General features: G+C 48.6%; 7 protein-coding genes across 7 annotated transcripts; 3 read left to right on the top strand and 4 right to left on the bottom strand.

Annotated features, from left to right (window-relative positions):
* Positions 1–45: 45 nt before the first annotated feature.
* FMAN_03842 (uncharacterized protein) lies at positions 46–4169 on the top strand (the record flags this gene model as incomplete). The annotated part of the gene is made up of 18 exons (XM_041824252.1): positions 46–311; positions 359–512; positions 559–639; positions 685–940; positions 988–1051; positions 1098–1295; positions 1344–1411; positions 1468–1556; positions 1613–1809; positions 1854–2085; positions 2135–2234; positions 2286–2331; positions 2377–2845; positions 2891–3079; positions 3125–3458; positions 3505–3608; positions 3658–3789; positions 3840–4169. The coding sequence occupies 18 exons, from the start codon at positions 46–48 to the stop codon at positions 4167–4169; spliced, it is 3309 nt and encodes a 1102-aa protein (XP_041689752.1).
* A 1038-nt stretch (positions 4170–5207) lies between these two features.
* On the top strand, positions 5208–6944 carry FMAN_03843 (uncharacterized protein; the record flags this gene model as incomplete). The annotated part of the gene is made up of 1 exon (XM_041824251.1): positions 5208–6944. The coding sequence occupies one exon, from the start codon at positions 5208–5210 to the stop codon at positions 6942–6944; it is 1737 nt and encodes a 578-aa protein (XP_041689751.1).
* Positions 6945–7070: 126 nt separating this feature from the next.
* On the bottom strand, positions 7071–9260 carry FMAN_03844 (uncharacterized protein; the record flags this gene model as incomplete). The annotated part of the gene is made up of 3 exons (XM_041824250.1): positions 7071–7778; positions 7825–8271; positions 8316–9260. 3 exons carry the CDS (start codon positions 9258–9260, stop codon positions 7071–7073), a joined length of 2100 nt encoding a protein of 699 aa, XP_041689750.1.
* A 690-nt stretch (positions 9261–9950) lies between these two features.
* FMAN_03845 (uncharacterized protein) lies at positions 9951–12518 on the bottom strand (the record flags this gene model as incomplete). Its single annotated transcript, XM_041824249.1, has 7 exons — positions 9951–10383; positions 10438–10596; positions 10646–10985; positions 11044–11243; positions 11295–12236; positions 12285–12367; positions 12435–12518. The coding sequence occupies 7 exons, from the start codon at positions 12516–12518 to the stop codon at positions 9951–9953; spliced, it is 2241 nt and encodes a 746-aa protein (XP_041689749.1).
* A 700-nt stretch (positions 12519–13218) lies between these two features.
* FMAN_03846 (uncharacterized protein) lies at positions 13219–14697 on the bottom strand (the record flags this gene model as incomplete). The annotated part of the gene is made up of 1 exon (XM_041824248.1): positions 13219–14697. The coding sequence occupies one exon, from the start codon at positions 14695–14697 to the stop codon at positions 13219–13221; it is 1479 nt and encodes a 492-aa protein (XP_041689748.1).
* A 701-nt stretch (positions 14698–15398) lies between these two features.
* FMAN_03847 (uncharacterized protein) lies at positions 15399–16662 on the bottom strand (the record flags this gene model as incomplete). Its single annotated transcript, XM_041824247.1, has 3 exons — positions 15399–16149; positions 16202–16331; positions 16395–16662. 3 exons carry the CDS (start codon positions 16660–16662, stop codon positions 15399–15401), a joined length of 1149 nt encoding a protein of 382 aa, XP_041689747.1.
* A 473-nt stretch (positions 16663–17135) lies between these two features.
* FMAN_03848 (uncharacterized protein) lies at positions 17136–18477 on the top strand (the record flags this gene model as incomplete). The annotated part of the gene is made up of 4 exons (XM_041824246.1): positions 17136–17204; positions 17280–17659; positions 17713–18109; positions 18175–18477. The coding sequence occupies 4 exons, from the start codon at positions 17136–17138 to the stop codon at positions 18475–18477; spliced, it is 1149 nt and encodes a 382-aa protein (XP_041689746.1).
* Between the last annotated feature and the right edge of the window lie 61 nt (positions 18478–18538).

The following is an 18538-nucleotide window of genomic DNA, read 5'->3' as shown; positions in this document are numbered from 1 at the left end:
CCGCATCGTATCGCTGGATCAATATCACCGCCAACTATCGCCATCATGGCTACTCCCACGGACCCCCTCAACTTCATCCCCGCGGACATATTCTTTCCCACAGTCCCAAACTTCACCAAACCATCTGAGGCTCTCACCGTTGAATCATCCCCCTCAACATCCACCGACGATCTTCTTCGCTATGCTGCACACATCACTCTAAAGGGTGAGCCCAACACCCACTGTCTAGTCCAGTTCGCGTCGCCGCAGATCTGGAGAGTCAGATATAATCCCAAGTACACTGCTGTATCGGATTATGATGATTTCAACTCGTGAGTCCTCCTATGAGTGTGTCAGGGTTTAATGCTGATAAGAGCAGGCGTACTATCGTTGAAGATAAATTCTCGAGTTTGGTAGATGATCTACAGCAGGAGTATAGAGACTCTGAGGCCTGGAACTCGTATCCTGCTAAGGAGGGATGGTTTTGGAAGACGACTTTCGAGCAGAAGGCCCCAGGTCACTGGGTCCTCACAGTAAGACTACCAGAACCCTAGCATACTACCAACTAACATGCTTTAGACCGTCGAGTACGAGACCAGTGAATCCACTGGTATCCCAAACACGGCTCTTCACTTCTTCGCATCCCCATTTCGCATCGTCGTAGGTACCATCCCATCTCTCATACTTCTACGCTCACACGTTTAGGCGACGAGAAAACTCAAGCCTCTTGACGCAGACCCAGCGTTCTTGAAGACCGTTGGCATCGACACTGTGTCTGAGTACGAGGAGATCATCTGGCAGACTACAGAGGAGACTTTCTCTTATCAAGGTAATCCTAGCATCGGTGCTGTGAACAATGTCGTTCTCAACATCAAGAAGCCTGGTCCAGCAGCGTATCTTGGCTTTGGAGAGCAGGGTGGACGGACTGTTATCAAGAAGCCTACTTATCTCAACTTCTTCTGTAAGTTCAACCGACATGCTTTGATTGAGCGGCCACTAATGAAGTAGGTTACGACAACTTCAACTACTCTAAAGTCTATGGCCTTGGAGCTCTGGATACTCGAGAGCCGCTGTGAGTGTTGTTCATAGTATAGCGGTCAGTTTCTAACCGGAGACAGGTACCACTCGACACCTTTCTTTCTGGAGATGAACGGCACCCCTGATCGGAAGAATGTCACTGGTGTCATGGTGGATAACTACTCCCAAGTTGCCATCGACCTTGGAAAGAACGATTCCCATACTATCAGTATTGCTACACGGTTCAACACCTTCGATGCATGGATTCTAACGGCCGATGATGTACCAAGGATGATCTGGTAAGCATGTAGCCGACTGGGAGAACACCCTTAGCTGACTATTACTAGGCAATACACCTCCATTGTCGGACGACCTAAGCTCAAGCCTCGTTTCATTCTTGGACATCATCAAGCATGTGAGTTACTAGAACCTAGCACATTCACATCAAGATCGCCCTACTGACTAATCAAGGCTACGGTTACTCCAACGAAGTAACTGTCAACAACGTCGTACAACGATACAGAGACTCCGATATCCCCTTGGACGGGATGCATCTCGACGTCGACTTCCAGGCACGTTCGCTCTTGAGATAAACGAGCTTAACTAACAGTACTAGGATAAATATCGTACCTTCACCAGCAGCAACTATGGCTTCCCCAACCTGGGATCTTTCCTGAATGGTCTGAAGGCAAAGGGCGTCAAGAGCTGCACCAACATCACCCCCATTCTCACCATTCGTCCCTCGGATCAGGGCCCCTACACAGCTTTGGATAGCTTCTGGGATGTGAATGATAAGAAGAATCCAGAGACCAAGTAAGTCGCGACGACGGCTTAGGCGATATTGGCTAACGATATAGTCTTCTGGTCGCTGATAAGCGATACCTGGATGGTCTGCCCAACAACCAGCCTCTTTGCTGGCGCTACGACGGTGGTCTACAGAACTTGGACCCCAACAACCTTGACCAGCGTGAGAAGTTTGCAGACTATATCGGTGCTCCTGTATATAGGGACGACTATAACTTCTCTGAGAATTATAACAGTGGATATCCCTTCCATGGTGGTGTCAGTTATGGCACTAACCTCGGGACTGTGAGTCCTTCCGCCCCTGGCTATGACAGTAACGGTCTAACATGGACAGCCCGGGTTCTATCCTGATCTGAACAGAAAAGCTGCAAGGAAGAAGTGGGGTGAGCAGTACCAGTATCTCTTCGACAACGGTCTCGAATTCGTCTGGCAAGGCAAGTCGCGCTACACAACATCTCTACGAACTCAGGCTAACCCCCCATCAGACATGACAACTCCCGCTGCCGCAAAATGCTACGGCGATTCCCTCGGGTACATCCCCCCCCTACCTTAACCCGACAAATCTAACAACGCCAGTTTCCCCTCCCGTCTGCTCATGACAGACGACAGCTACACCAACCCACCCAAGACCAAAACCGCCATCGAGCTCTGGAGTCTGTACTCGTACAATCTCCACAAAGCAACATACCACGGCCTCAACAATCTCAAAGGCCGCGAGAACAAGCGCAATTTCATCATCGGTCGCGGAAGCCAGACCGGCATGCACCGCTACGCTGGGCTGTGGACCGGTGACAACGGTAGCTCGTGGGACTTTTTCAGAATCTCTGTTGCCCAGGTCCTTGCGCTGGGATATAGCGGTTTAAGTATTGCGGGTGTGGATATGGGTGGTTTTACGGCGGATCCGGCTAATAAGCTGCCGAACCCGAGGTGGTGTGATCCTGAGTTGTTGATTAGGTGGTATGCTGGGGCGTTTTTGCTGCCCTGGTACAGGAATCACTACTTGCAGCATCCTGAGGCGAGTTCTGGAGGTTGTAAAGCTTTCCAGGTAAGTTGGGTCTGAGATGTCCGGGCGAGATACTGACAAAAGCAGGAACCCTGGGCCTACGGCGATATTCTGAACAACTTTCCTGGCCCTCTTCCGCCTGACCAGGCTGCGTTGTATCGTTCTGTTGTGCCTGTTTGTAGGTACTATGTGCAGCTTCGATACTCTCTCCTTCAAGTCCTGTACGACTACATGTTTGCGAACCTGATCAATGGTCTGCCTGTCGCACGTGCTATGGTAAGTCCTCAACCAAGTGACATGACTATTTACTAACCCATCCAGCTCGTTACCGACCCCTTTGACACAAGCCTCTTCAACTCTAACCAAGGATTTATCGACAACCAGTATCTTCTGGGCCATAACATCCTTGTCTGTCCTCAGGTTGAGGAAAAGGCAGACCGTCGCGATGTCTATCTTCCAAACTCGGACAAGTGGTATCCCTCCAACCTTCGTGTTAACAACCAAGGATTTGGACCGGATCCAATTCTCAAACATGCTGCTGTGCTGCAGAAACCAGCACCAGGCGGCAAGATTGTGGACTATGATTGTCATATTCCCGATGCTGTTGCGCATCCGGAGCAGGTCGCTTACGTGACTCCTGTGTATATCCGAGGGGGTGAGTAGGAACTGCCATTGGCATGGAGAAAGCTAATAGTGTGCAGGTGCTATCATTCCTCAACTTGATGTTCGTCAGTGGGTCAAGGAGGGCGATCTGAACCCGCCTACCATTCATGTATATCCAGGTGGAAAGCCTAAAGAGACTACTGTAAGTACTGCCACGACTCTCAAACTTCGTACGCTAAGTGTTTCTGCAGTCATACTCGATGTATCTTGACGATGGTGTCAGTCGCGACAGTGCACCCATCGACCTGCCCCAGCACAAGCATAAAGATGCATCACTGTACGCCAAAGCAAAGGGCTTTTACCGCGAAGTCAAAATTACCCAGGTAATACCCAATGCCTCTCCGTGTTCTACCATATACTAACAGAGTTCCAGGAAAACACCGGGACAAACCGCAAAATCACCATTCGGCACCAATGGGACGGCTACGACCCCAAAGCAGCAGTCGGCGATGCTTACAACTTTGCCATCTGGACCGTCCAAGCCACTGCACCGCCAGAGTCACAGATCAGTGTTGACTTTGAGGATGAAAACGGGATGACTGTCATTGACTCTGGATTGACGTCGACTTATAACGCAGGTCGTGGTGTTTTGACCGTTAGTGTACCGGTGCATCTTGTGCCGTCGCTCAAGACACCTCAGAATTATACGCAGGGGTCTTTTGCGGATCGGTATTTGGCTGTTAATGTCAGTGGACTGCCTTGAGAATTGCATGGGTTATTGGATGGGGACACTCTCTCTGTTTAGGGTTTGTCGGCGTTGTCATTCATAATTGAACATTAGTCAGATTGAAATACTATGTGGTTACTTGCAGAGGATCTGTTTTGGGGTAAATCTCCGGTGTGTATTTTTAGCGTCAAAGTACTGTCCGGTACCGTCCTTGTTTCAAGAGGACCTTGACGTAAACCGCATTCTTAGATGAGATGACACTATTTTATGATTAGATAATATCATTTTAGTCTAAGCTTAGGGCCTGCGGTTGATTTTGATGAGAAATCAAACATACAATAATTCCGATAGAACGTATGGCTGCCAGTGATTGTTTCAGCTGCTGGTCACCGCCGTTGGGCCGTTCTACTTCAACGCCCGCCATTGTGTCACATTGGGCTGCAAACAGTAACATCCAGTGCTACAATGATGAAATGTTCCTTCATAGCAAGTTCATAGCTCACAGTGTGTTTTCATGTCGAATTAGTTTATGCACCAGACGAACAACCCTCAAAATAGGCATCGTGCCACGAATCATCAGTGGAGCAGCAAACACCTTGTCCAAGTCTGCATCGTGTCTTTGCTGCACCTGCATAATCTGCGACATGCATACCCGCAACATCCTCCTCAATCAAGTGTCTTGCAGGAACACGGATCGCCAGTACATCCGCCAAGGACCAGGGCGTCATGTCATCAACACCACGAAAGGGCGGTCATTGACTCACGCCATCGCCGATACATACTTTGCTGGCAATCCACTTGGGCATCAATTATACCACTTAATCCAAGGATACAAAACTCTGACTCATGACAACAAGCTCAAATTTGCTACCTGCCAGCAAATCTAGCATCGTGTACCATCCCCAATATGCATGCCACATCATCGCGATTCCACCAGTGGGGCTTCACCGCCAAAACCCATTAATCGGTATGGATCCCTATTTCAAGCCCCTACAATTCTCCTCAATTCTCCCCTCAAACTCATCACCTTTTCTCTCACTTATACCCTGTCTCATCAAATGTCCCGCCAGAAGAATGCGTCTCATACACACCAAAACCTTCCAGCTAGAGGAATTCTACGGCCAGCCTCCAGAATATGCCATTTTATCACACACATGGGGTCCCGACGAGGCCACGTACCAAGACTGGCAGGGCAACCTCGAGCTCATGAAGCTCAAGAAGGGCCATCAGAAGATTCGTCGCGTCTGCGAGCAGGCGAGAAAGGATGGCCTCATGTATCTCTGGTGCGACACCAACTGTATCGACAAGAGCAGCAGTTCAGAGGTTTCTGAGGCTCTGAATGCCATGTTTTCCTGGTACAAGAATGCTTCAGTTTGTTATGTCTATCTGAGTGACGTGTCGCCCATTGATACGGGCGCTTTTGATCCGATGGTGCAGTTTAGACAGTCGAGGTGGTTTACCAGAGGTTGGACCCTGCCTGAGCTTTTGGCTCCTACGTCGGTGGTGTTCTTTGCGAATGATTGGACGACGATTGGAACGAGAAAGACACTTGCCAATACGATTTCGTTCGTTACCAAGATTGATCAGCAATACCTCGACTGCGCCTTTTACAAAGCCAGTATTGGTGAGCGCATGTCTTGGCTATCCAAACGAGAGACAGAAAGAGTCGAGGATATCGCATACTGCATGCTGGGTATCTTCGACATCAACATGCAGATCGTCTACGGTGAAGGAATGAGAGCGTTTATTCGACTACAAGAAGAGATCATCCGTGTTTCAAACGACCAGACACTCTTCTGCTGGGCCTGGGACGAACGTTACGTTCCTCACGACTGGGCCAGCATTCTCTCCCCATCCCCAAAAACATTTGTCGACTCTAGCATCTACACCGAATGGCCTGTCCACGAGGCGAAAACATATACCATGACGAATGCTGGTCTGTCAATCAGACTGCCTATCATGAACACCATCACCGAGTCAGTCGAGCAATGGCTTGTTCTGCTCAACGCCAGACGAGACTCAGAGAACCAACAAGTTGCACTGCTTTTGAACCGCTTGCCAGGAAAGGATCGCTGCACTCGTAACCGAACACCACCCTGTCCAGTACCAGTCCTCACAGGATCTACAAAACTCCGGGAAGAAAACATGTTCATCGCTGGAAGTCGAGAGCGCGCCTCATACCAGCCCGACTTCTACGGCTACGGCAGCTACGAAGCTCTAGTTACTCTAGACAGCGGTGCCATTCCCTACGACAGCATAACATCCTGCCCCCGCCTCGAATCCGGAACCATCAGCCTCCAATCATGGGACCAAGCAGGCCACTACGGCCGCGTCCTCGCTATCCAGGGCATGCAAAGCATAAAAAAGAACGAGAAGCGCGCATCCGTCTTCATCGCAACCCTCGTCTTTGGTATAGAAGTCATCGGCTCCAAAATCGAATGGTTCTGCAAAATCCGGGGCATACAAGAATCTTCCTCCGCCTTCAGCAATAGTACCCTCGAAGAAGCAGTGTACGAAGAGGAACAGGATATTCGCTCTCAACTTGCGAGAACGGGTCACTGGCGGGCTATTTTTGATCAAGAGAAGGATACAACGTCAGATACTGTGCGAAAACATGAGATTGATCTGTTGACGTCGGTGTCGTTGAGTTCGGGGGTGAGGATATCGGCGTCGTCGATGATGGCGGTCGCTCATCTGCAGTTGGCCCATATTGTTAAGCCGGCCGAGGTTGCGCCTTGGGATGATGGGCACAAGTTTAGGACTGCGGATGGAGCGAAGGATTTGTCGAGATGGTTGAGTGCCTTGGAATAAGAATGAAAGAAATGATTTACGTACATGATTTAATGAAAATGAAGATACACATACAATAGAATACCTTCACAAATTGAACAACGAAGAATCTTGCCTCATCTGTATATTTCCAGCCCTGGACTAGCTCTACTTCATCTTGATGAGTGTCTTCTTTGGACCAAACTCCATAAAGTCCTTCCCCTCAATAGCAAGCCTGCTCACAGTGATAGCTGTGTGCCTCTCTTCAATCTCAACATTTTTGTCACCTCTCAAAACTACCAGGAAGACCAACTGATTAACCAATCCATTTCTCAAAACATCCTTTTTCAGTCTCGCGGCAACAAAACACCGATACTTCCCCGTTGGTAGAGTCATGTTATGCTTAAAATTCCTCTCCGTAACACATCCAATCGCCTGGTCAGTCCCAGGTATGACCACCTCACTGAACGGTTCAGTTCGAATGTCAAGTGTTACAGTCCATCCCTCTAGCGTGACAACCTTGTCATCGATGCTGACCATCCGCGGAATGAGATCACCATTCTCGGTAGCTGTTTCTGTAAGATCAGTGGGATACTGCACGGTTCCGCCCCAACCGGCCCAGCTCCAACTTGGAAATGCCGATCGTCTTGTAGGCTTGACGGTATGATCGTGGATCCAAGCCAGCGATTGTGGGAATTCTTTGAGTGGCATTCCCCATTCGAAACCTTGAGGGTAGACTGGTTTACCGAAGCGTGCGAGGCCGCCTTGGAAGGCGTTCAGAGAGTCACCGTCGTTAGTGAGAGACCGCGAGGTATATGTTGTAACCGCTGATATGAACATTGAGGAAGTTCTGTCCAGAAATTCGGTGTTCGTGGCCTAGATTCGTTAGAATTTGGGAGCTTATGACAATGGGTCGACAAACCTCGACGTAACCAGCTTTCATCTTCCCGCCAGAAACTTTGGTCCAAGTAAGATCCACAGCCGTGTCATGTGCCTCCGCATAATCACTTGGCCCCAACGTCTCACTACACTGTAATATCCACTGCGTCTCCGTCAAGTACAACTTTCGCGTAGACAGAACATCTTCTTGCCACGTCCATGCTCTAGTTTGCCAAACGGAAGACTTGATCTCTGACATAATCTGCGGGGGGACGACTACGAGATCCTTTCCGTTGATGCGCTCTCGTGTAGACCCCACGCGTGGCTTTGAGATTCCAGGGATTCCGTAGTCGGAGCGCGGGCCAGCGACAGCAAAGATAGTTATAGTGGCGCAGTAGTAGATCAAGTGCATGAGTTGGAGCTGCTTGGCTTTGCTGGCTGCTTGTTCGGGCGTTGGATTGGGACTTTGATCGATACAGAGGGCATCCACCTGAAGAGTTAGCGGTATCCTAAAGAAGCACTGGGTTAACATACCCATAGGTATCGTTTCCCAAGCCTCTTGGTCAAGGCGATAGCATCCTCAATCGTCTGGGGAAGTGTCCCAGCCTCCAAAGCTCCATCAGCTGGGTGTATACCTCCCCAGACATAGCTGAGAGCTAGATAGTCGCAGTTGTCAGGACAGTCTACCACCTTCCGGGTATCAACATCAAGCATCTTCGTAATGAGCAAGCCTTTGTCGAATTTGGCATTGCAACTCTCTGAATGATAGTTCTGACAACGCTCAAGACCTTTCTTAATGAGATTGACATCAACCATCCCGTCTATAACCCTAGCATTGTATAATTCCTCTGGAGACGAGCTCGGGTGCAAAGCAATTGCTTCACCAGTCATCATAGCAGCTCTCAGCTGCTGACCCGCGTTAAAGAAACTCGGCCCCGACATATCAAGACCCGGCGTTGAAAGTCCAAACCAAATTGCGAACATCGGCTTATCATCTTCTGGAACACCTTCCCAGTGATCCTGTCGGATATGCCATCGATAAGGGATAAGCGTGAGAACAGTAGTATCGTGCTCCGGCGGTGGTCTAGGAATGAGCCGATAGAGTAACCGGCATAGCGGACAAGAAGGTTTCATGTGAAACTGTGACAACAGACCGAAGCGCAGTCTGTACGGTTCCTGTCTCTCAGCGTGTTCAATATACTGAGCCTTTTCTAGCTCGCCTCTCTGGCTCTCATCCAAAGGATCCGCTTCGTTGAAGGCGCGAACAATGTCGAATTCGGCACATCGTTGACAGAGCTTACTTGGGTACTGGCGGAGCTGTTCGAGCAAGTCCTCGTCCTTTCTGGTCCATGGCTTCGTGGTATTACTTATACCACTGGGAAAGGCCTGGACTGGTTGATTCTGGAGCGAAGGACAAGGTTGGTCTGCCGGCTCGAGCTGACGGCAGAAGCAGCATAGTGTTGATTTCTGGATAGACATTTTTTCCGCGACTGGGGCTCAATAATTACTACACTATCAGGTGGACCAGCAGACAAAAGTCGCTGGGTATTTTGACAAAGTTTTGACAGTCAAATTCTCAGTGAAGAATATGCTCAGCTTTTGAAACAAGGTGGGATTGTAAAAAACGGTCTTCTTACTGCGGGGTTAAGTGTCAGCAGTGAGACTGAGTGGATTCGTGAACGTGATGGCTCATACCTGGTGATAGGATAAGATCAGACAAGGATCAGGGCTAGCCCACTGCAGAGTGGAAACCCCTTGTGAAACCACAATAAAAGGCCTGCCTTACAATCCTATCTAATGGAGGATAAAGGGGAGGAAAGGAAACTGGAGATGTCGATCCTGAATGAGAAAAGGACTTGGTTCTCTCTGCTGATTCCACCTCTCAGGCAAGCGAAACCCCTGTAGATCAAAGACCCTTTCCGTTCCTTGCGCAGCCTACAGCAGTCGGCGATAATATCTCATTGAATTTTTAGCCCTGAAGCGTAATAAGGAGCCGGCAGTGCAACCGAAAACTGGTTTTCCCCCACTGTGCTTGCTGGCAGTATACTGAATACCAATAGGCTTCTTGGGATGGAAGAGTCACAGGATGAATCAGAACGACTCTCGTACGTAAATTGTCCGATTCGAACTAGGGGACTTTCCATCGTCTTTGCTGCGAGCCTGCTCCCCTTAACTCTCACTCCATCGTCTTTTCCGGTGAAATGAGGCAACCAGCCGTGCTTGCCACATCCTTTTCAGTGACAGCAAAATATCCAATGTTCTCGATGCGCTCTCAAAAACATTGCCAAGCTCAGCCAGTGCCTGGCAGCAAACATCCAGATGCGCAGTAACCTGAGTTCTGTCATGGTTCTCCAGCTCTGACACAGCGGCATAGACCAAGATCAGGGCTGCCGTAAATGCCATATGGACAAACAAGACATTCGCACGACGCAGGGAGAAGCGAAGTTTATAGCCTCCAATCAGTTTAGCAATGTCGATGGCAGAGTTTACGCACATGCTCCGTGCATGCTCGTGTCCTGCACCAACTCGGGGATAGGGCTGAATATAGCTTTTGGCAACAAAGGGGCGATGAAGAATCATGATGCAAAAGGCATGCTGCATGCTATTGGTGGGCGGTCAGATGATATCCAGCGAGACGTTCTCAAGATGAACCTACTGCAGGATCAGAGTATGCGGAAGATAGACACCGGCAGCCAGATCATCCACATTCAGTGCCAGTTCCGGTGGTAAGGTTGATTTCCACATTTTCAGCTCGTGGAAGGTATTTTGAGCCAATGACTGCAGTTCGATCTTGCTGACATCCGTCCTGCAGTACCTAAGTTCTGTTAGTCTACATGGGAATCCCAAGGCTATGCTAGTCTTACATCTTGTATCCAAGCTCCGACATGATCTCGTACAACGAAACCCATCTGCCCGCGATGAGTTCCTGGGTATCCGGCCACCTTTGTTGGCTTGCAACAGGAGTCCCGTACGGTGTCCAAAAAGTGTCAGACTGTGTGACAGAAGGCCGCTTCAGAGTAACGTTCTCGAGGGTATTATGAAATGGCCTGCCGAGATAGAAACCCCACATCCGATCCGTGGCAAAGGTTCCCCAGAAGGTGACATTTCGAACACGGGCTTCAATATCTGACATCCTACCACTTGCGACGTATGGTGTCGGATCAATGTGGAGTCCTAGGTCAAAGGCAAGCCTCATAGCCATACCTAAATAAGCCGATACCCGTCAGATGATGGACCAAGACATAATAATCACCTGACATACCGCTATATAACCAACCTCGTGTATCACGGGTAGCTCCTCCTTCATGGGTGCTTAGAATAGCAAGGGCCTGAATAGTGCTAAGTCGAGGTTTGTCCAACTCTGAGTCTAGAAGACTCTTTGCCCGGTTAGCGAAGAAATCACTCAGCGGAGTTGGGAGTTCTGGATGTTTGCAACGCTCAAACGATGCGCCAACAGCGCACCTATAAACTATTAGGAATGATCGGGAATTTCGCTAAGGAAGAATGTCTTACATTGCATTCACAAGAAACTCACCATAGAGTCCATCTTCCCTGGGGCTTAACAGAAACTCGTTACGAGCAGTCTCAAAGGCCTCCTGATCAACCACACGAAGACTCGGGTTTTGCCACGTAAAGTACAGAGTGATAAGGTGGTTGATGAGCTGTTCAGCAACTGTATGACCTACACCTGCAGTATCGAGTATGGCTTGAACACCTTTTCGGCGACTCAAGTCAGGAAAGTCATGCCCAAAATCACCGTGGACCAAATGAAGATTAGACGTGGCGCCATAGAATCTCCATTCCCCATTGGGATTCAGCAGCAATGTCCCCAGGCGCTCGGAAAACTGGTGAGAGACTTCTGCTGTATCCTCATCCTCTGCGTGTTCTTCATCGTTCTCTTGGAGAGGAGCTACAGTCGAGATATCTGAACTACCATAGTCATCTTGAAGTGTTGTAGGATTCTCACCGCCCAAGGAGATTGGCAGTGGTCCGAGTAGCTGATCTCCAATATCTGCGGACAGAGACGGCAGGGTGGACATGAACCATATAAGATCTGCATCAATGCTCGTGTCCATGGGTAATTGATGCGATGATGATGTGGTGCAACCAACTCTAGCCTGATCTGTCATGTCTCCAGACAGGGCCATCGGTGTTTTGATCGTTTCTGTTGAGATAGAGGCGTCAGACTGGATATTTGCCGTACCATCACCTCGGAATGTTGAGTTCTGAGTGAGATTTCCATCCAAGGACATGGCTTGGCTCAACTCAGGCATGTCAGGAGCGACATCATTTGCAGTAATCGGCACAGAATCTCCATATGATTCTGTGAGATATCTCAACATGGAACTGTCATCCAAAATAGGTGCAGGGATCTCAATTTGCCGTTGACGGAGGCATACTTCTAATTGAGAGACACGGCGCGAGAACACTTCAACAGCGCGCCGCAACGGGATCCTAGGTCAAAGGTCAGGCCAACTCTTGAGAGGCGTGCAGTTCACGAACCTTCGTTTGTCCATGCGAGCATTGTAGGAACAGTCGCGGTTTTTGCTGCTACAAATGCCACAAATGGGCTGCTTCCCATCGCACTGTAGCAGGTGTAATGTGAGCTGAGGTTGGGGTCGTTGAGGACTTAATGCTGATGCTATCACTCACCTTGATCTTACTCTCCCTGCATCGTACGCAGGCCGTTGTGATGTGACGGCGGCTCCTTGTTTGGGAATTCTCAACATCTGACATGATCAAAACCATAAAAGGGCGAAAGGATCTCGAGAATGAAGGTGAAGAAGGGAGCTGAGGAGGAGATGCATTGGTGTAGTCTTCCCCGCATTCGCCTTTGAGGTTTGCAACGACAAGACACTAATACATTATTAGTTAGGTACAGTTCGCTCTAGAATGTGGGGTTTCGTTGGCCCTTTTCAATGCTACTCATTGTCCTCAGAACCGTTATTACAATCATTATGTTGTATGCTAGGAAACATGAGAACAATATCTTTTTCACTACCGTTTTATCATTATTTCTCATCCACTGATAAAACCACCGCGCACATCAGTAAAAACATCACGTGAGCAAGCGTGAAAGAATGCCCTTGCTTAGAAGGAGCATCTGGAAAACACTGGTGCCCCCGCTCGGAATCTATTTCCCGACACTTGCGCAGCGTCATTTACTAATAGGTCTTGTCGCATGGCCCCTAAATAGCCTTTGAAAAGACGTCAACCATAGACACGAATTCAGCATTGAAACTGATCAGATTCATTCGAGATAGTTGTGTTGTATTACAGGAGCTGAGTTCAAAAACCTTGGATGGCCATGGATGCAACACAGTCGTTGAAGGTTACAAATTGCTGACGAATATTGTTCAAGTAGAGCAGGAGGTGATCAGTATTCCCCAACAATTTGGGTCCAGTAGAAGATATTTTAATTGCTAACCTCTTTCACCTACTTCCTAGCGCTGTCGTTGCTGCTATCATCCACATGAACGATCTGTGGACCCTTTTCCGCGCGAGCTTCTTCCGCATCAAAAGCAACGCCTCTATCAAACAGGTTATCAATCTCCTCTAGTGATAACTTGGCAGTCTCAACATAGAATAACTGGACAATAACAATAAAAGCGGCATTCGAGACCGCATAGATCAAGTAATACCTCCACTGAATATTGCTGATCCCAACGGGTGTGACTAGTACTACGACGTAGTTGCTGATCCAGTTGGTCGCCGTTGCGATTCCGGCTCCAGCAATACGCATCTGCTGAGTGTTGACCTCTGCTGGGTACAACCATGGGACAGCAATCCAAGATAGTCCAAAGGTCGTGTAGTACCCAAAGATGAAAGCTACGGCGACTGCTTGCCATTGTTTAGTGTTGATACCCAGACCAGTAGATACCAGAGCAAAGCAGAGAGCCTGTACAGCTGCGCCATAGACCATCATCTTCTTTCTGCCCAACGACTCGATGTATAGGGCCCCAATAAAGGTTGAGCACAGCAAGTTGATGGCGTTGCAGGCGCCGAGGATGAGAGAGAGATTTCGGTTAACCCCGAGCGATGCAAACACAACAGGCAGATAGTAATTGATGATGTTAATGCCCCCAAATTGCTGCATGAATTGGGTTCCAGCGCCTAGCAGCATACGTCGAGTCGTTTGAAGACGGTCATTCTTGAGAAGGGACTTGAAGCAAAATCTGGGCATCTCGGCCTCATGGCGCAGATTGCTCATCATCAAGTCATATAGCTCCTTTGTTTCGTCTTCCGGTCTGTTCGATCCGCCAAGCCTCTTCAAGATTGTGTACGCCTCTTCGTTGCGGCCACGCATAGCAAGCCATCGTGGTGAATCGGGGAGCCAAGGTAGGAACATGACGGTGAGAACAGCGAAGCAACACTGGAAAGCGATAGGAAATCTCCACGAGACAGGGTTGGCGGCTATATGAGACATACCGTAGTTGAGCCATTGGGCCATGACGTTGCCAACTTGGTTGAGTCCTAACTGCAGAACCATGAACCGTCCACGGTGACGAGGATCTGCGGTCTCGGATTGCCAGACAGGAATTGCAGTCGTGTTCATTCCATTTCCGATACCGGCGACGAAACGTCCAATGATCATAATAGGGACGTGGAATGCAGCAGTTTGCATGATAGCACCAACTATCAGAATGGCACATCCCCATGCGATGGTCATTTTGCGGCCCATCCTATCCCCGGACCACATGGCAAATATAGCTCCAGAAAAGCAGCCAAGATCATAAGTCGCAGTGATCTGGCCTTGGAGAGTCGGATCGGGATGGTTGAAGGTCTTGATGAAGCTTTCGTTACCGAGAAAGGCGCCGAACACACCTTGGTCGTAGCCGAATAGTGCGAAACCCGCACCTGAGGCAAATGTGATCATGGTCATCAAAGCATGGCCTTGGAGGTTTTCGAGAAACATTTCGCTAGTTGTGTAGAGTCCAGATTTTGGTAGAAGTAGATCTTAGCTTGAGATGTCTGAGGCAGGATTGTGGCCAGGGAGATGATGTAGCGTATCCTTTCTCTTTATATATAAACGGTATACCCGGCCAGTCGCTGCCTAAGCTCACTACATTATGACCATAGTATAAGACGACAAGGAGATAGAAGGGTTTCAATTTCCGATGCTCAGGGATTATGGTTATTAAGGTTTTGTTTGACCCCATGGGGAATTCCGGGGTACCTAGGTCTCCAGCAAAACAGGCTTTGTGAGGAACCTACAGCGCTCATTACAGAGTCAGAGCAAGGGCCTAGACCACGAGGGGCGTCAGAGCGACTAATATCCTAAGAGCGCAAGGACCTCCAAGCCAGTCACGATGAGGGGTCTGAGCCAATTAGTATGCACAAAATTAAGGGTACATGATTCCTTACCTCAATTATATGATTATAGAAGTCCCAACAATATTGGTTGTTACAAATCGCAACATTTCAGAGTCTGCTTGCGAAACTTCCTTTTGTTGCCGTCAGTCTTCTTCACGGAACTTCTCTTCTGACCCTTTGCCCTTATTTGACCTTACTGAGAGCCCTTACAAGCGATGCAGTCTGGTTTTATCTTACTGTTGACATGTCTACTGGTAACTAGAGTATAAGTCAATCGAGACTACTACTTGATTTAACCACTGTCTAGTTTGGAGGAAGAAGCTTGGCGACCCTCATCCTCTCCCAAGAGTGAATATATCCTTCAACTGTATCAATCTCTTCCCTGAAGCCAACAGCGCGTGCGTGAGAAAGATCATACTGTCTATCGAAATCGAAATCCACCATCATGAAGTGAACATGCCCCCAGCCCTGTTCATCGATAAGCTCCTCCTTGAGTTTGTGTCTCTTAGCGATGTTAACCCAGACTTGCTTGTTCTCCTTGACGAAATCAAGCATCGGAGTGGCACTAGCATCAGGCCCACCGCCAACGAGGCCGAAGTGCTCGCACAGCTTTGGCCAGACCTGAGCCCAGGTGATGGTCTTTCCATCTGCTACATTGAAGACGCCACCATTGCCACACTTGTTGGGATTCAAAGCAGCGTGAATCTCCATCTTGGACAGAATATCCTGAAATGTATCCGAATGTGTCGAATGGTAGCCATGTTCATAACCGGGGAATGGAATCCTGGAGCCAGTGCCGTTGACTTCCTTGAACATGGTAAGGTAGATGGCAATACCTTGTGCCATGTTCATTGCATTCGATCCTGGGGCAAAACCCACGATACCGTCTGGGCGGATCTCAGAGAATGTCCATTCCTTTCCACAGGAGAGGTCCTTGAGCAGGTCATACTGGGTATAGTAAAAGATCTTGCTCGCCCACGGCTCTGGGATGCGGGGATGTGTCTCTTTCAGGGGAGGTGAAATATTGACTTCTTTCGGGAACTCAAGTCCATAGCTGGAATTTGATGTTAGCGTTGAGATTAAGATCTACGGGATAGATGAAATACCCTTTTCCGCCTGTCTGCAGGATAAAAACCTTGAAATTCGGCGATACCTTTTCTACGGCACGCACAGCAACTTCCAAAAGACTGGTGTTTACTGTCTTGAGCGATTCGAAATCATCTCTCGGAATGTACGCTGAATCTAATTAGTGGCCTAGATACCAGCCATTGCTAGGGTGATATTGGCAGGCAAACACACCAGTAAAGAACACGTGTGAAACGGTGTCAACAAGTGGCACTTTTTTCTCGAGTGCAGTAACGACTTCATCGACGCTTTTGGTCAAATCAATGCCCGAAGCCAGCTGAATGCGATCGTCCTGTGGGATCTGGAGCTGACTACTAGAGGTCGGCCGATTCGTAGTACCGGTGATACGAGCGAAGGCAGAGGGTGAGGGGTAGACCCTTGCTTGGTTTAGGAGAGACCAACCGGAAATCCCGGAGGCGCCAAAGATCAATGCGTGGGCCATATTGTCGACGTTTGGTTTCCAAATAATGAATTGTCGCGTAGAAATTAAGGCGTTTGGCAGTAGAATTACCTGTTTCGACGTAATAAATAATAGGCTGAAAGCTTGTGTGTAACGTTATGCGGACTCCTCTCAAATCTTGACGAATATCAATGACGTGCCCCCACTCGGAAAAATGATCCCGTTGGTGAGAATGGAACAAGTTCGATGACACTTCACTAGATTCAAATTTAATCTTAATTATGTTGGATAGATGCCCTGGTCCTATTGGTAGACGGACCCTGAAATCCGATCGTACATCTCAAAATGATGCAATCTTGATACCGGTTATCGGGAATCACTCACCACCCGAGGCTGGGACTCGGCTTCAATTAGGGAAATTCAACGTTGGTCAAAACATTTGCTTAAAACCAAAGGCTCTAAGTGCCATAGGTGAGAAATTTAGATGTCTGGGCAATCGTAGTTGATTATTAAATATGGCGACTTCAGTATTAACCGAAACAATCAAAGCTCAAGAGCTACGAGGAGCAAAGGATCTTAGACAAGTAAGTCGACTGAAACAAAAACATCACCTGTCATATGCCAGGTGCTTATCTCGACACCAGCTAACAATACCCCAGGTCACCAGAACAGTTAAAGCACCGTTGGAATATGAAGTACAGATTGCTATGAGGGCTACAACTCTTTGTGGCTCTGACCTTCACTACTTCACTCATTATCGGAACGGTGACTTCTGTATCCGAGAGCCTTTGAGCCCTGGGCACGAATCTGCGGGTCTCATTGTCGCTGTCGGGTCAAAAGCTGAGCAAGAGTATGGTGTCAAGGTTGGTGATAAAGTCGCCGTCGAAGTAGGCGTGCCTTGTGACGATTGTGAGCAATGCTCGGATGGAAGCTACAACGTGTGTGAGAAGCTACAGTTTAGGAGCAGTGCTACTTGTTTCCCTCACTACCAGGGCACTCTGCAGCAGCGCTTCAATCACCCAGCCAAATGGGTACACAAGTAAGTGGCTGAAACAGATCTCTGTCACCCCACTGACGAGTTCGCCCGTTTAGATTACCTGAAGGTATATCTTATGCTGAAGGTGCTCTCCTCGAACCCCTTGCTGTTGCGATACACGCTGTTCGAAAAGCGAATGCACAGCAGGGCGCAAGCTGTCTCATCATCGGAGCTGGTGCAGTGGGGCTTCTGTGCGCTGCCGTCGCAAAGAGCTCCAGATACAGCAACATTGTGATGGCGGACATTGTACAGAACAGACTTGATTTCGCGCTTAGCAATGCATTTGCAGACAAGGTTGTCAAGCTACCGAGTAGACGGGCGAAGGACATCGAGCAAGGCCTGGTCTTCGCCAAGGAAGACGCTATAAACTTGCAAAAGGAAAATGATGACAAGACCTTTTCAAGAGTATTTGAGTGTACCGGTGTCGAATCGTGTGTACGGACGTCTATCTATGTGAGTACTAGACTTCCAACCTTTGTTTCGCTATTTCAAGAGCGGCTACCAACATTATAGAACAGGCAACACGTAATGGAGGCAAGATACTTCTCGTTGGTATGGGCACACCAATTCAAACCCTACCAATTTCCGCCGCAGCTCTGCGAGAAGTTGATTTAGTGGGAGTTTGGCGATATGCTAATTGCTATCCCTATGGTATCGAATTGATGCAGCAAGCCGGCAAAGGAGGTGTCCCTGATATTAGGAAACTTATCACGCATCGCTTCCAAGGGTTGGAGCAGAGCCTAAAAGCTTTTGACATGGCTGCAAAGACACGTGATGATGATGGAAATTTGGTTATCAAGGTAGTCGTGGAGAACGAGTAACAGAATCCATTATTGTATCAATTGCGCCCGGTCCTCCATTGCTAGAGTAGGAATTCACATG

Source organism: Fusarium mangiferae (genome assembly GCF_900044065.1).
Source record: "Fusarium mangiferae strain MRC7560 genome assembly, contig: FMAN_scaffold017, whole genome shotgun sequence".
Classification (NCBI taxonomy): Eukaryota; Fungi; Ascomycota; class Sordariomycetes; order Hypocreales; family Nectriaceae; genus Fusarium; species Fusarium mangiferae.
Note: the sequence above shows the minus strand (reverse complement) of the source record. Positions and strands in the feature narration are given on the sequence as shown.